Genomic DNA, 15,665 nt, shown 5'->3' with positions numbered 1-15,665 from the left:
GCAGGTTTTGGATCCTGTCTACATTGCCCACTTTACAGAACAGTAGTCCACTGAGTCATCTGAAAACAGTTTCCATCAAGAACAAAATGAGTCAGTGGTATTTAAGCAAGTTTGGGGACTGAAACAAATTTTGTCACTTTGATGAGCTAATTCTTGGTTTATTGTATTTTATTACAATGTAAAATGTTTCTGATTAATTTTTTCCACAGTGTATCAACAGTGGGATCATTGAATCGTCAGTGTCTCTCATGTAACTTCTTGAAAGACCAGTGCACATACTTCAGTGCAAAGTTTAGCCCCATGAATAGGCATTTTCTACTGCACTGTAAAGGTAAGTCAAATGCACAGTGTGTAGTAGTGCATGTTTGCTTCTGAATTAATGTATTCTCTTGAGAAGGGCATTAGGCTGGAGTCTAACAGTTGGCTCAGTATTGGATTACTCAAAGTTCTGTAGAGTCTATTCCAAGACTAAGTGAAGATGTTCTGTGTAACAGCTAAATAACAGGTGATGTCAGAAAGCTGCTCCAATCCTAACGCTTCTGTCCAAGTAAAGGACATTGACTTAAATTCACCCTAGATAAAAATCCTTCACCAAAAATTTTGGAATTTATGGTGATGGTACTGTGGTTTGTAACATCTTCGTTATTTTATATATAGGGTTTGATCTTGTGTGTAACTATACCTAGTTTAAAAAATGAGGGACTGCTTTTTGGTACACTGTTTCTCTGTGTGTGCATACATGTACGTGCACAGTGTATCTATACACCCCCCATATGTATGTGTGTATCTTCCAAAAAGATTAAACCAGGTGTGGTTTAATCCACAGAACCTCTCTATCAAAATAATTGCAATAAATAACTCCTTGTGTTTTAGTTTTAGCTGTGTTCTAGTAGCACTAAATGGCACCAATTGGATCAGAGTTTCTCTATAAACAGAAAAATAGAACCATCCCACACTGGGAAATTTATAACCTACACCCAGGAAATAAATAAAATAAGATTATAAAAAAAGGTTCAGAAGAGCATGAGACAATCAATAATAAAGTGCATAGCTGTTGTCCTTGAAACTTGCAACATTTTACACTGTCCTCCCAGTATTTTTTTGCATAGTTAGAATCAGACTGAAAAGAGTAGAACACAATTCATCTGAAATATATATGAATAGCCCATTTTATTTTCATGCATTTTTCTATTTCTTTTGCAACTCCACTTTTATTTTTGCACAGAAATAAAATATCTGCCTGCTTGAGCATTGAATCTATCCAAACAAACAAACAATGAATATATATTGGCTAAAATAAGGGGTGTGGTTTTATTTTTTTTTTGGGGGGGTGGGTTGTGGAAATACACCTACAATGCAAAGCTGATTAGAAAAAGAACATACAAACTGTATGGTTTATACATGGTTAAATCTGCAGCATGATGTTACAGAGCTAATCCTGAGATCCATATCTGAGTAAAGACTGCACTAGTAATGACTTACTCATGCTTTAAGCAGAGTTTTCCCTTGTTCTTGACATAGTCCCTGTGGGGTAAGTCTCAGATTCCTGCAAGAGGGAAGATTGGTAAATTGGGAAGTTTTTTTTCCCTGAATCAGTAATGTTCCAGAGTCAAAAGGACAACTTCCTGTTATTATTTTTGCAAAATATATTCAGCCTGTATTTTTTAATGCATTCCTTTGATTTAAAAACATGAATGCCAGCAGAAAGTTGTGCATGGAATTACAGGCTCACGACTTTCAGTGACTTTGGAGGTGCAAGTTGTCTGTTTGAGATGATAAGGCTGTAGATCATCCTCCCAGGACTAAACCTACACTCCACTGAGTTGCAGCCAGTAGACTGCTCTAAGCTGCAGGTCGTGGGCACAAATGATAAACCACTTTCTCTAAGTTTTTCCTACCTCTAACATTAATGCACAATTGTCAGCTTGGCCTTCTCTTGTGTTTCATCAGAGCTTGCAGTTAGGGCAGTGGTGTGGTTCTTGTATACTGCCACGGCTCTGTGGTGCATTGGGTATTTGGGAGTATCGAATTTTATGGCAACATCACCAGAGAACAGATATCAAAACTCTGCAGGGTGCTGCTTGTAGGAGCGTGATGTAAACTGCTCCAAGGAGACAAATGGCACTGCATCTACTTGCATCCACACTTGTTTTCCCACCACAAAAAGCCTTTGCCGAATTGTTACAAAAGCAATTTGCCCAGAAGAATCGTTGGGGGACTCTGGACTAGTTCGATCTATACAAGTTTCAATTCTTCCACCTCTTGTTTACGCATGAGCACCTTTATTAAGATACTTTTTCCTTCTTAGTTTTCCTCAGCCAGGAGATCTGTCTCAGTATATCCATCTCCAGAGACTCTCCTGAGTGAGGACTTATTTGTAGCCTGGTAGGTGGAGGAGACTCTACAGCCTCTCAGTTTTGGCAAGTGCATCCTTTGCATTTATTTTCAACACTCCCTGTGAATTTTTTCCTTTAGCACTTCATAAACACTAACAGATATTAATCTCTCCACTCAAATAAAATACTTCACAAAGAGATTAATTGTTTCTCCCCTTTTATACAACAGAAAATAAGCTCTGGGTTTAGGGTTAATAATAGGAGGTCAACGGGAAATCTAAGTGCTGTGCTTAGTTCTGATGTGCTGTAACACAATGCCTGTAAGACAGGTCTGTCTCTTTTTATTCTGATTAGCTTTTTAATCTACTGCAATCTCCCTTTTTTCAAAATGTGTCATCATCCTTCAGTCTTTTACTGTGAAAATAGAGCTGGCCTGGAAAACATCAGTGCTTTCCCGCTCAAAAATGGTCTTTCTTAAATAAGAATTTAAAGCAAGATGATAAATTCAGAAGAAGCAAAATGAGCTGGGGAAAAAAACAAACCAAAGAAAAAGAGACATCTGAAGAAATTACCTTCTTCAAGAGCTAAAGCAGAAAGCCGTGATTTCTCAGCAATCTGTAAGATTTTTGTCAATAGTTCCTCTTGAGACTAAACGAAATTGATAAAAATCTTGTGGAGGCCATGAATGGCATCATGCATCTTATTTCAGGTATTTACATTTCTCTAGGCTCATGCCATAATTAATTGAAAGACAACCTCTTGAAACACATAAATTACGCTCTGTCTGTGAACTGCTCTCAGAAGGAATTGTTTTTTCTCAAAAAAAGAGAAGTTGTAACTCCTAATTTCAGAGGGTCCGTGCATTCATCTGCCATGGGGTCCTCAGGGACATCAGCTTTTCTGCATCATTCTTCCTAGCCCAATACTGACTGACTGCTTGTAGTTTAAACTCTTGTCTCACTAAAGTAAAACTAAGCTTCTTGTGTGCAAATTCTACGCTGGGGGTGGGAACACAATATTTTCTTTTGCAAGTTTACACTAGGAGAGTCCTCAGAGCAGGTACAGCAAACTCGGTTCTGCTTCTGAGTGTGCTGAATGCTTGGTCATCCCAGTTTCACATACCATCTTGTGCATTTGCACAGCAGCTGTTGATGTGAAGAATTATTCCTGGTGCACTTAGTTTCTTAGTGTAAATTAAAAATATAGTATCTGAAGTGGAATTAGATTACATTACACCTAGATTTAGCTGTAATGCTGTTGGTTTTGCAGAGCTGGCATACCAAAGACGCTGCTTAAACAGATAACCAAGTGAAATACTTGAGAATTTTTCAGCACTTCAATAGCTTTTCCACAGAAAATATAAGTGAATATTATCATTAATTCACCTCCCAGTCAACCTAAAGTTACTGTTTCTGAAAGCCAAACTGATATTTTAGACAGTGCTATTAAGGGCCTCCATAATTTTTTTATTCTTCACTTAAAACTAAAACATGGAGTTTATAAAAAAAAATGGTACTCCTTGTGGGTGCAGGGTGTGGGTACAGAGTCTGGACTGCTTGCTGAACATGCAGGAGGCCTCTGTTTCCCACTTTGTTGGTACTGTAGTCTAACCTATGTCCTTCCCAGTGGAGTTAGTGCTGTGTTTGAAGGGAAGCATTTGTACGGAGCTTCCAGGATCCCATCTTATGTGGTAACTGCTGCTCTCACCTTTTTTATTAAACTGCTGAGTACTAACTACCCTGCACTGCCTCTGTTTTTCTTCTCTCCTCAAAACAGGACCAGGTGTTCCAGTTGTTAGCGTGCACAGTACAAGTAATACTGCAAGTGAGTATTCCTTATGAAATACTTAAATTTTTTTATCATCCCTGATTGTGTTGGAGAGTTTGGGAGAGGGGAAAGGCCATTGCAGGTATGTGAAAATTAATAGATGGCTTATTCATATAAAGTTCTTTTAATTACCTCTTAGCAGCATCCACATCAGCAAATGATAAGGAAAGAAGTTAATCAAATTACTAAATCTTTCCCAGGCTTTCCAGACACGTTTTATGCTAAATGCATATGACTCATCTTCTGTTTACACTTGAGCAAATTAGCTGGCAGATTCGTCTTCATTCTCTTCACTTTCTGTGTAAATCATGCTGCCATTATAATACAACTTTTGTATTTTTAGAGATATTTTTAAAGTTACAGTCCAATTATGTTAAAGTAAGGTACAGTCCTTGGACAGTTGATCATAAAAGCTGACCTACGTATGATGAACTTAGTCCTTATCTTATATTTCTCAAATCAGAACGACTCCACTGACATTTTCAATTAAGACTTTTTAGGAGGATATTCTGTAGCTCTATTTGTCAAGTTTTATACATTAGTTTTCTGTATATTTACACCAAATCTGTTGCTGTTTTCTGGCTGCTTGAGGTGCTTTGTAACAGAAGACTTCAGAACCTTCAGCAGTAGAATTTTCCCCACCTAGGTATTTCTGTGGTGCAGCAGAGGTGACAACCTTGCTACCTCCAACTCCACTGCGACCCACAAACATGAAGGTGTGGATTACAGGAATGGGGAACTTTATGGCTTCTTTTTTTTTTTTTTAATGTCACTGTTAGTGTTTGTAAAGCTCAATGCCATAGCACACCAAAGGCAGCTCATTAAGGTGCAGCAACTGCTCAAAGCAAATTCATTGACTTCTATAGAGCTACTCAGTCCTGTGAAGGCAGACTTTCACTCTTTATTACCTGCATCTAAAATACTGTTGGTAGTGAAATACTGAAATAGAGATTTATGTGCAACATCTTAGAGTAAGGCAAAGCAAGAGGGATATTGTTTCTTGTAACAACAAGAAGCCAAATAATAAGAGATATAATTTACACTAATGCTTTAGTGCAAGATTAGATTATCCTCTTCAACCCATAAAAGAATGATTAAGGACTACTTCAATTATTCCATCCCCAGACTGTAATTATTCCATTTTGGTTGATTGCCCAGAAGAAACATTCTCCTTAGATTATCCAGTTTGGGCCCTAAGTGAAGAGTTTATTATTTAATTAAAGAAATCTAAATTTTGGAAGCAAGATCAGTGATTTGAGTAAAAAACAAACAAACAAAAAAGAGAACAAATTAGTCATCATTTTTTCATGTGTAAAAGGACCTCTTCAAATGTGTCTGCAGCTTTAAACCAAGCTGATGTCCCATTCTTGGTTGAAGTGCAGAAGACACATAAGGGCATGCAGTGACCACGTAGAGCTGTGCTGGCTAAATGCTGCCTTGGAATAGGTAGCTTGAAAAGGATGCCTACATGAGGCTTAGGATATTGCCCAGCAGAGCAGCCTTTTGCTCTAACAGCCTCTGTTAGTATTTATCAGAGATACTGGTTTTCATTTGGCCATCAGCAATTTCATTGGTAGTGCTTAGTGAAAGCAAAGCCTGCTGAAGCCAGAAAATGGACTAGAAGTATATCTTTTGAATTAGATGTTTGCTCAGCTCCTGAATTGCAAAATAGTTGCATTATAAAAAACAGTAGTTACAGAAGGTATTCATTTACAGGATTTATCATTGCACATTTGTCTCTTTTTCTTTAATGTTTTTGAATCTTGATTTATCTCTGGTGTGATGTGTGACACCTTTCAACATGCTTTTTCTTCCTGTTTCTAGAGTTTTATATTTTGGAAAATAATGCTGTGTTGAAGGAAGCTGTGTTTAAGAAAAAGAATTACAAGACTGAAATCAAAATGCTTCACATTGAGGATTACGGTAAATCTGACAAAATGTTATTTTAGAAAACCAAAATCTTACAATGTCACTGTTTTTCATCTGTGTAACTACCAGCCTTTAATGTTTTTCTCTTTTCTTAAAAGAATTCCCTTTACAGTTGTCACTGCCAAAAGATTTCACAGATCGAAACCAGTATGCCCTTCTATTAATAATGTAAGTATCTGTGTAGAATCACTGAAAATAAAAAAAAAAGTACATCATAGAAAACGTCTAACTGTTTAATTAGAAAATGGTTTGTTCTTTACCTTGTGTAGGAAAATTACCTCATGTATTTGAGTTGATAAATCAAAAGTCTGTCCTTGAGAAGACTTTATGGTAGGTGCTGCCTGGTAGAGGTGCCTGGGGTTTTTTTGAGCTCGTCAAACCTAACTCTGCTTCTCTGTACTTTTATGTACATGAGGCACTGGCACTTCTGATGGTGTAGCTGTGAGTAGTTCTGCAGTCTTTCCGGGACCCATACTGATCCTACCCACAGAGTATCTCATTCAGAGCATGTGCTCCTTTTTATCCCTGATAGAAATGGGTAGAGCTTCTGAGAGGGGCTCAGTTAAGATGCATAAAGCGGAAACTGCTTTTAGGAACACTGGAAAGAAGAAAAAATATTATTGAGCATCAATGGCTGAAGGCACTATAGACATGATCCAAAGACTATTGATGTTTGTAGAAAACCTCTGTGGGAGGAAGGTGGCAACTCCCTGGCAACCTGTCCAGCTCTTTTAAAAAGAAACAGGGTGTATGTTTCTTGCAGAGACAGTCAGCCTTTAAGTTACATGTCTGCACAATGTGAGCAGAGGAAAAGAGCGGAGTCGTGAGTGTACCTGCAGCCTACCTGGGAAAACTGGTAATGGCCAGCTCAGGGCACCACTCCTTTCTCTCCACCTGATCTCAGCATGGATGTAGAGGGCTTTTCTGTACCTACAGATCGTCTTCCAATCCTATCTGGAAGGAATTGATGTGAATTTAGTAACAGAGGTGTAGGAATGCACTGCTAAATTGAATTATTCAGATTTTTTGGTTGTATTTATCTGCAGTTGTGGAGAATCTCTGCTTTAATTGGTTCATGAATACCTTTTTCTTGTGGAGAAACATGACACATTGATATTATTTCGTCTTTGCAGTATTTGCTAGCATGATTTTGGAAGCATGATTATATTTTAAGCAGCTCTTAAAAGTGTGCCAAAGGCAAACTGACTCTGTGAATTGACCCCAGCAGTACTGCAGGGACTTGCAAACATCTGTGCTTATTCCTTTTTTCTGAGACTAAGGAAACACTAAGGTGTTGGCAGTGTAATCCTTCCCTTTTTAAGTATCCTAGTAAATACATAACCTGCCATATACAGGTATGGTAAAATATGAGGTTTTATACTCATGTAGAACTACAGAAGACAGAAGTGAAGGATCAGAAAACTGAGAAGCCCACGGTCAGAAATTACAGGAAAATGAAAAAAAAAAAAAGCTAAGGAAATTATTTTAAAATGTATTTTGATACTGAGGTGGTGAAAGAACTGAGAACAGTATTGAGGCAAAGTCTGAGTTTAAACTTAACAAAGTTGTGAGTACCCAATAAGTGAATAATGTGGGCAAGTCATAATGTATGGATATGTTTTGTAATTGTTTGGGTTTTTTTTTATGATGGGCATGTTGGATAAAAGGGAAATTCATCAATTTATGAATATAGATTGTTGTATCTGCATTTACGGCATGGAGACTTTGCTTCTTTTCAGTCAAATACCTTTGCAATATCAAATTCTCAATGTTAGCTTTAGCAGGAGTTAGTTTTAGAAAACCTTGTACAGTAATAAAAGTATGAAACTGAAAATTTGAAATCTGTCCTGGCTCATGTAATGTAGCATATTTTGTGTCCTCCTATTCCCTAGAAGAGAAAAAGTTATATTTCTTCTACAGCTTTTTACAGACTTTAAACTAAGGTTGCCAGCAATCCCTTTTTCTATTAAAGAGGTCCCCAAATGAAATATAAAACTGAAAACTGTCACTGAAGTTATGGGAAGTTCCCTTATGGGATTATTATTTGAGCCTAATAAATTCTGCCTAGCTCTTAAGAACGATTGGATATCTGTGGGCGTGTAGGGGGTAATTTCTTGACCCACACAGCTCCAAATTGATGTCTTAAGGTTTATTTCATGATCCAAAACAAAAAAAAAAAAGGAAAAAAAAAAAGAAAAACTATTCAGGTCCAAGGAGAACATGTAGCTTTTATAGGGAACACTGATTAATTGTATAGGTGGTATAATTTCCCAGATATTTGACTTTCCTGGGTCCCAGAGTGATACTGTTGGAACTGATTGGGAGACCTGCTGTTCCTACTACCAGAAGTGTTAGACAAGAATTAGTGGCTGATAACAAGCACTGCTTTCATATTGTTCAGCTGCACCTACTTTCTTTCTTACACTGTCAGTCACGATACAATTATCATTATAATCCAGCTACTGAAAGTTTGAAAAGGAATGCTTACCAGTGTCCCTGTAAGAGTGTTGGTTTAATTGTATGTCCATTTTTTGGAAAGGAGATTCTATATAACATCTTGATTCAGACAACATGCACTTAGATGTATATGAAGAGAAGATGTATATGTGAAAAAATGGAGTGTTAGTAGATAAGAAGTGGGTTTTGCTTTCCACCTCTGTAGCAGGGCAGTTTGACAGGGGCTTAAGAAGGGAAAGAGGGAGGGAAGGAAGGAAGGTGAGGAAAAGACAATGTGAGTTTAAACCTGAAATTCACCTAATAGGTATTTGCAGTGCAAATTATATGTTTAGTTAAGGGCATATAAGTTTCAAGTGTATGTAGGCTTTGTCTCCTTAGCTGGAGAGTAGATATGGCATATAAGATTTAACAGACTCTGGCTGTTTGGCTGCAGTCATTGCTCCAGAGTCACTCCAAGAGTGGTGAAAATTGATCTTCCTTGTGTCTTACATTTTTCCAGAATCTGGTTTTCCTGTGTGGTCTTGTCTCTTCAGAGAGAGACACCACTTGTGCTGGTGACTGGCTTTGCTGGCTCAGAATAAAGTGGGTTTTTGATGACTGAGGTTCATCACATTACTGTAAATTTTCATCAGCAGTGACTACTTCTGTGTGATGTTAACGTACTCTCTGGATCAATAGGATTACAATGGCACCAACAGAATTTGGAAATAGGTAAAGCGGAGGAAGTTTGGTGCTGTTTGGTTTGGGTGTTTTTCAAAGCACTGAAAGCTAGTAACCATTTCAAAGGTGCAAGACTATAATAAAGCTCCTGTATTCATGCAAGGATGTCTACAGGTAAAACCCACTACAAGGTAAATTTGAACCTCCAGCACATGGCCCCGGGGTGCCCGAGTATTAAGGCTGAATCCTGGAAGGGAACTGGTCAGTAATCTGGTCCTGGTGTGAAACCTGGGTGTGAACTAAGTACAGTTCCGTGTAGACACAAGCTCAAGTTAAGAACCAGGCCCTGAATCTCCTGTCATCTTCATCATAGGGATTTTGCGAACATTCGTCCATTAACAGTTGCAAAGCATTCTGCAGTGGTCAAATAGCAGATTTTTGTATTGCTGCATTTAAGTTTATGTCCATTTGTATGGCTGGACTATCTAACAGATAGTTCTCAAGTAGAAACCAGTTGTCAGGTGGCACTGTTTTTCGTTCCAGAATTGTGACGTGTAGCCCATAAAATGTTAAAAGATTAATACACTTCCCTTTTTTTCCGTTTGTTCTCCTAAACCACTAATACATTTCACACTCAGTTTCCTTCTGATATAATATGTACAGTGTAGCTATAGATTAGAGAGCTCTACGGTAATTGCCTGAAAGAGTGATTATCATCTTTTTTCTATATAATTAAGATCAAAGTTTAAATTTCAGATCCTTGATTTTCTCATTATGGTTCACCTTACTCATTAAAAAAGTTGGAAGATACACTTCTTGGTAACACACAGGAAATGATTAAGTAAAGAATCTGGCATTTAATCTGGGTAATAAAATCAGCGTAGATAATCATTCTTTATTTTGCCTTGAACATAATTAACCTCATTTCTTCAAATCTGTAGATAATGTATCTTAAATGTCAGCATCTATTATTTAACATCATTTAAAATTGTCCAATATTGCGGATATTGTAAAACTGAATCAGTGGAGAGCTTGCTCTGATATTTGAGGGGAAAAAAACACAGGTATTCTCCAATGTAACAGTGAATTGTCTCCAAGAGGTTTCTGTTTGTTTGTTTGTTTACTTGTTTTCTTATATATTGGTAATAAACAGGAATTCGTTTACCTGTTGTTGAAATTATGAAAGTTTTAGGCCTTCCACAGGCAATCAAACCTGTTTATGCCTCCAGTGAATACACTCTCAGGACTGATTGCAAGATAAGAAAATAGGGTTTGAAGTGAATTTTTTTTGCAGCTTTGAGAACAAATCATTAAAAGACTAGAAGAAATATAGAGAGGCTTAATGCAAGTGTTGGGAAATATTCAAGATCTGAGGTATGGTAACACTGCCAATTAATAGCTGTCTTGTGCACCTTTCTCCTGTAAAGGATATTGCTCATTTTAAGTGGCAGCTGTTGCAAAAGAAGGAACAATGCCTGGCTGCATGGTGAAGTGTAAAAATATTTTGTGAAAACTTTGCTTTTTAGGAGATTCCTAAGTCATGTGAATAATTCATGAATTGCTTTGACAGCTATCCATTTTGTGCCTGTATTCATCCTGCCTCTGCAGAGCATGCCAGTATTTCACTGATCTTTTGTGGTTTTGTTACATCAAAGTATTTGATGAACAGTCTTTTCTTTTTTACTCTTTTAGATTTTCTTCCCCATTCTTTGAACTTTGTAATATTTCTCAAGGCCTAGAGGGAAGATTCATTTAGTTTAGTCTAAAAGAGGAATAGACTGGAGGCTCATTCCAACTATTTCATTGGCAGTAGCAGTCCTGGTGCTACGGGCAGTGATGGATCTGCTCACTGCCTTTCTCTTCAGTCTTGTCCACGCAAAAGTCTTGGGGAATCATTGAGCTAAGATCCATCCTCTTTCAGCTTCCCCTATTCCCACTTCCCCCACAGCAGTATATATCTTACTAGGTGAATAAAATGCTCATTTAATCTTCCATAGCAAAAAAGGCAAGAGGAAATTCAAACCTTCACCTCCTTTTCCTATGACACAGGACAGGGTCTTGTTCTCAAAATTGTATTTTTAAAGTCTTCAGCCTTAGGGGTTTCAGAAAGGTGTTTTAAGAATAAAAGTTTTATTTTTCATACTATACTCTATGCTTTACTATGCTGTCTGCTTTGGTCCTGCCTACTGCATGTTTTCTACCCTCATAATGGAAACTCTTCTGGTCATGTCTTTTAATTTGTTTGGCCATATTGCAGGCAGGAGTTGTAAACACATGAGCTATCTTCAGTTGCAGTCTGCTATATCTAAACAGGGCATATGAAGAGAGAGAAAGCATTTGGGATTTTGTGTTCTCAGTGTTTGAGACTATTCAGGTTCCCTGATTTTTGACCAGTAATGGTGTGTGTGCTTGGAAGATGATGCTTATGGAAGAGATGCTTATGAAATCTGAAAATGAAGTGGATTTTTCTAGTATTTGCACCAGTTTTGTAAAATGATCCTTCTCCACTCAGTTTCACCATAAACGAAATATGACTTTTATCAATAACATTTCTTTACATAGATTTTATTCTTTCAGTTGCTGTCTTTCTCACATATTTTCTGTCAAGTTACCTTTTCCATATGCTGCATCAAATCTATGGTTTTGCAGAAATAGAAAGAAATGTACTGGATATTAAGCAGTGATGACAGCAGTTATTTGGCATGCATCTTTTAAAATTGTCTTCCCTCCTGCTTGGTCAGTCCTGTAACTTCTAAAATTCATGTTCAAAATTTTGTCAATTAGCTTTTAAATGGTGCAAAATGTGGAACAAATTTTGCTGCAGTCGTGATAGCAGAGTGGCAGAGGAGTATTGCACAGAGTACAGCACAGCAGTGTTAGCCTCTCTGCTAACACTGCATTATTCTCTATAGGCTGGAAGTCAAATCATGAACAGAGACTTTAGTTTAAGCTCTTGGTTATAGAATCTGAAAGAACAGGTTCCTCTCTTTTCAGCAATCTATGAACTTACAATGAGCTGCCCCTTTTACCAGGCAGCTTGAGATGTATGTGACTGCCTTGCCAGAAGCATACAAATTACCCACTGAGGTCAATGATATTAGTATATTATTGATGGTTTCTGTCTATTTAAATGGTGCCTCAGTGATGAACTCCAGCAGTGTGCCCCAGCCGTCAGCACTTGTGCTGCCACAGTGGACTCCTAGTCCGAGTGCAGTCACTGTTGAAGACACACACAGGGCAGCTCTGAACCTTGAAATTCAGGAGCAAAATAAAAAAAGGAAAAGTGAAAGTGCTGTCACAAGGAAGAAAAATGAGTCAGGAGGAACAAGGCATAGTCTTCATTTGAATCATTCTGCTCTTGTTGTTTGACTCTGGAGATGATGGTCCTTAAGAAAACCTTGAGGGATGTTGAAGAGCCTGTAGCTTTTCTTTGCCCTTTTCATGTTGGCTTTGATTTTGCTACAGTGCTTTGACTAGTCTGTGATTCCCTTAGGACCATCCATAGTCATGTGGGAAGAAGACTTCTGTGTTTGTATTATACCTAAGCTTAAATGGTGCAGATCTTCTTGCAGTCTTACTAGTGGGGTCAAGAAATAATTCTCTGAAAAGCGTACCACTGAAGAGTAGGTAATTATAATTAGGCTGAGAGTAGTGATAAGTATAAAACAAAACCTGAACTTTGAGATAACTCTAAACCCAGGACAAACTTCCCAAATCAGACTGTGCATCGATATCAATCTTACTTTGTTACAGAGCCCTCAGGATGATGTTCAAAGTTGCATAAAGAATTAATACCTTGCAGAAGCCCCATTTAAAAGGTTAGCAATGGGGTCTGAATGATGCATGTCTCTCTATGGAGGACAGAAGCACACCTCAGATAATCAGTATCATTTTGTAGTAGCAGCTGAAGAGTAAAGAGACCTCTTGGTGCTAATGGGAATTTTGATATGTACCTCAATGGAAATAGCTTTAAATGCCTGTCACAGGCTACTTATATGGACATCCTTGAAATAAACTAGCCACTGGAAAATTGCTTCCAAAAGCAATATGTCAAACAACCCATCATGCAGGACTGGAACATGTATAGTGTTTAAAGTCTGAACCTGAAAGTAGCCCTGCTTTGCCCTCCAAAAAGGAGCTTGGGAAACCATCACTGTCAGTTCTCGCCCACTGAGAATTCTGCTGAGGCTCTGTTTGTTGTTTCTTTCTTAACAGAAGAAATTCTCTGTGGGTATCATGTTTGATTTAAAATACCTTGTGATTTTAAGCACTTTCTGGTTTAGAGAAAGGCTTACATGTAATGGTTTTCCCCCTATTTTTAAGTGTCTAGGCATATGGCATATAACATATATATATATATGTATATATGCGTATATATGTATATAAACATACCAGATGTATATATAACCTAGATATATAACATGTATAAAATCAGCTTTAGTTTAGTGTATTAGTGTGGTTCTTATATTGGAAGGGAAGCAGGCTGACTCATGATATTTTCACTGGTGTGGCGTGCATTAAGCTGTTGGAAAGTTACCTAGTCAAACATGGATATTTCTGACATTATCCTATTGTGGAAATTTGAAAGAATCTAAAAGTAATTCTAACTGGTCTGAGGCTGCTACTATTGGAAGTAACGATGATAAATGCTTTGTTAAAACATCTGCGTCAATATATAGTGCTTCTGAAAACTTTGCTCTGTACAATAAGCAGAAACTGAAAGTATTGTTCTGCACCTGATTGTAAATAATAATGATTATATACTTTCTGAATCATGTCTTCCGCAGAGTTAACTTGACAGTGTTTCCAAATATTGCTCTGTATTGTGAGCAGTTAAGTGTAATCACAAATGAATTGGTTACGCAAGCAAAAAAAATGTCCTTTCTTACTTTTATAAAGCCAAGTATAAGCCTGATGCATGAGATAATGGTAAATCAAGCATAACATATTGTGACTGAGTCCGTAACCAAGTAATCCTGATTTCAGGTAGGTTTGACTGAATTTGAGAACATATATGTTCATCATATGCTTGCTAATTAATTAGGTGATTACCTTGGAGATGGTCTGTGTTATCCATAGCCAAAATCAGATATTGAATCAGCACGTTATTGTACATGTAAGACAGTAGTTATTGCAGGATATTTTTGTCTCTCTTTCCTCCCCCAGGTTTACATAAATCTCTTTGGCAAAATAATAATTTCTGTCTTCATCTTTCTTTCACCTTAGACAGAATATTCCCACAGACCGTCCAATCTAATTTCCATACAGCCAGCACAGACATTTTTACATTTTAATTTGCAGTCAACTGGCAGATGCAGCCTGCATAGAACAATTTTGTATTTTGTACAACTTCGTGGTAGCCTGCTCTTTTATTCTGTGTTTATCTTGGGGGAAAAATAATGACAAACATCCCTTTTAAAACTGACGTTTTATTTTCTTTGTAAGGAAAACAATATATTTGACTTCAATGGCACATCTTATTGTTGCTCTAGAAACTGCATTCTCCCATTCTGTTCCACCTTTTCTGATGTAAAACACCCTTTTTTTTATGTCATAAAATAAACTTATCAGTCCTGCCTGCATCCATTTCTTGCTATGAATTTGGATGGAGAAAATATAATTTTCTCCAGTGTATACTTCAGTCTTCTTTTTACTCTATTTCAAAAAATCCATTCAAGGGTACAATGATGCAATTATTTTTGTTTTCTAAGGTAACATGCTTCTTAATAGTATTATATATCCTACGAAATGGTAATCAGGGTACAAAATGAATTTTCCTTTTTGTGTGTTTAGTACAGCTTAACCAATGCTGTATGACCCTTCTCAGAACTGAGCCATTAGTTATTATGTGTTGGGTTTTTTTTCACTGTATTGTAAGCATCACTAGTTTTCTGTTTCTTTCAACAAAGTATATTTAGGTATTGACAGCACTGCAACATAGTGGTTATACAGTAAAAGAAATTATTTTGTTTGCTACTGCTGCAGGGATAGCAGCACTAGCTAATGGGATGGTATCGATGGAAGTGACAGTAATTCAGCAGGATTGCATAACCGCTGAACTCTGCCATCTAGGCTAAATAAAGTATCGGAGATGGGCACAGTGCATCACATTGTCAATAGTCTTCGTTTGTGTCTGATGTGTTGGTATTTGCAGTGATGAAGCTCCAGGCAGCCAGTTGGTTACAGATAAGTTTCACGTTGACTGGGACTCAGTGCTTGTCAACTCTGATAATGTCATCGTAGCTCGATTTGATGGCAGAGGGAGTGGATTTCAAGGCCTCAAGATTCTACAGGAGGTCCACCGATGCTTAGGATCAGTGGAAGTGAAGGACCAAATAGCAGCAGTAGAGTACGTATGTGCAAACTTTTCTTCTCTTTTACCCTTCTTACACTTTGATGAACGAGCATTTTCAACTGAAACTGCCCAGAATGTTTTCTTTGCATAGTGAATGTTGT

At 37.5% G+C, this 15,665-nt stretch overlaps 1 protein-coding gene across 2 annotated transcripts in view; it reads left to right on the top strand.

Moving 5' to 3' along the window:
• The window catches only part of DPP10 (dipeptidyl peptidase like 10), a 480,022-nt gene that overhangs the window by 452,299 nt on the left and 12,058 nt on the right, over positions 1-15,665 (top strand). For both annotated transcript variants that reach the window (XM_064661527.1, XM_064661526.1), the window contains exons 16-20: positions 210-331; positions 4,113-4,160; positions 5,988-6,086; positions 6,191-6,260; positions 15,364-15,558. In XM_064661527.1, coding sequence (XP_064517597.1) covers positions 210-331; positions 4,113-4,160; positions 5,988-6,086; positions 6,191-6,260; positions 15,364-15,558 — 534 coding nt within the window. The remainder of the gene's footprint in view (positions 1-209; positions 332-4,112; positions 4,161-5,987; positions 6,087-6,190; positions 6,261-15,363; positions 15,559-15,665) is intronic.

Source organism: Pseudopipra pipra, chromosome 7 (assembly GCF_036250125.1).
Source record: "Pseudopipra pipra isolate bDixPip1 chromosome 7, bDixPip1.hap1, whole genome shotgun sequence".
Lineage (NCBI taxonomy): Eukaryota > Metazoa > Chordata > Aves > Passeriformes > Pipridae > Pseudopipra > Pseudopipra pipra.
Note: the sequence above shows the minus strand (reverse complement) of the source record. Positions and strands in the feature narration are given on the sequence as shown.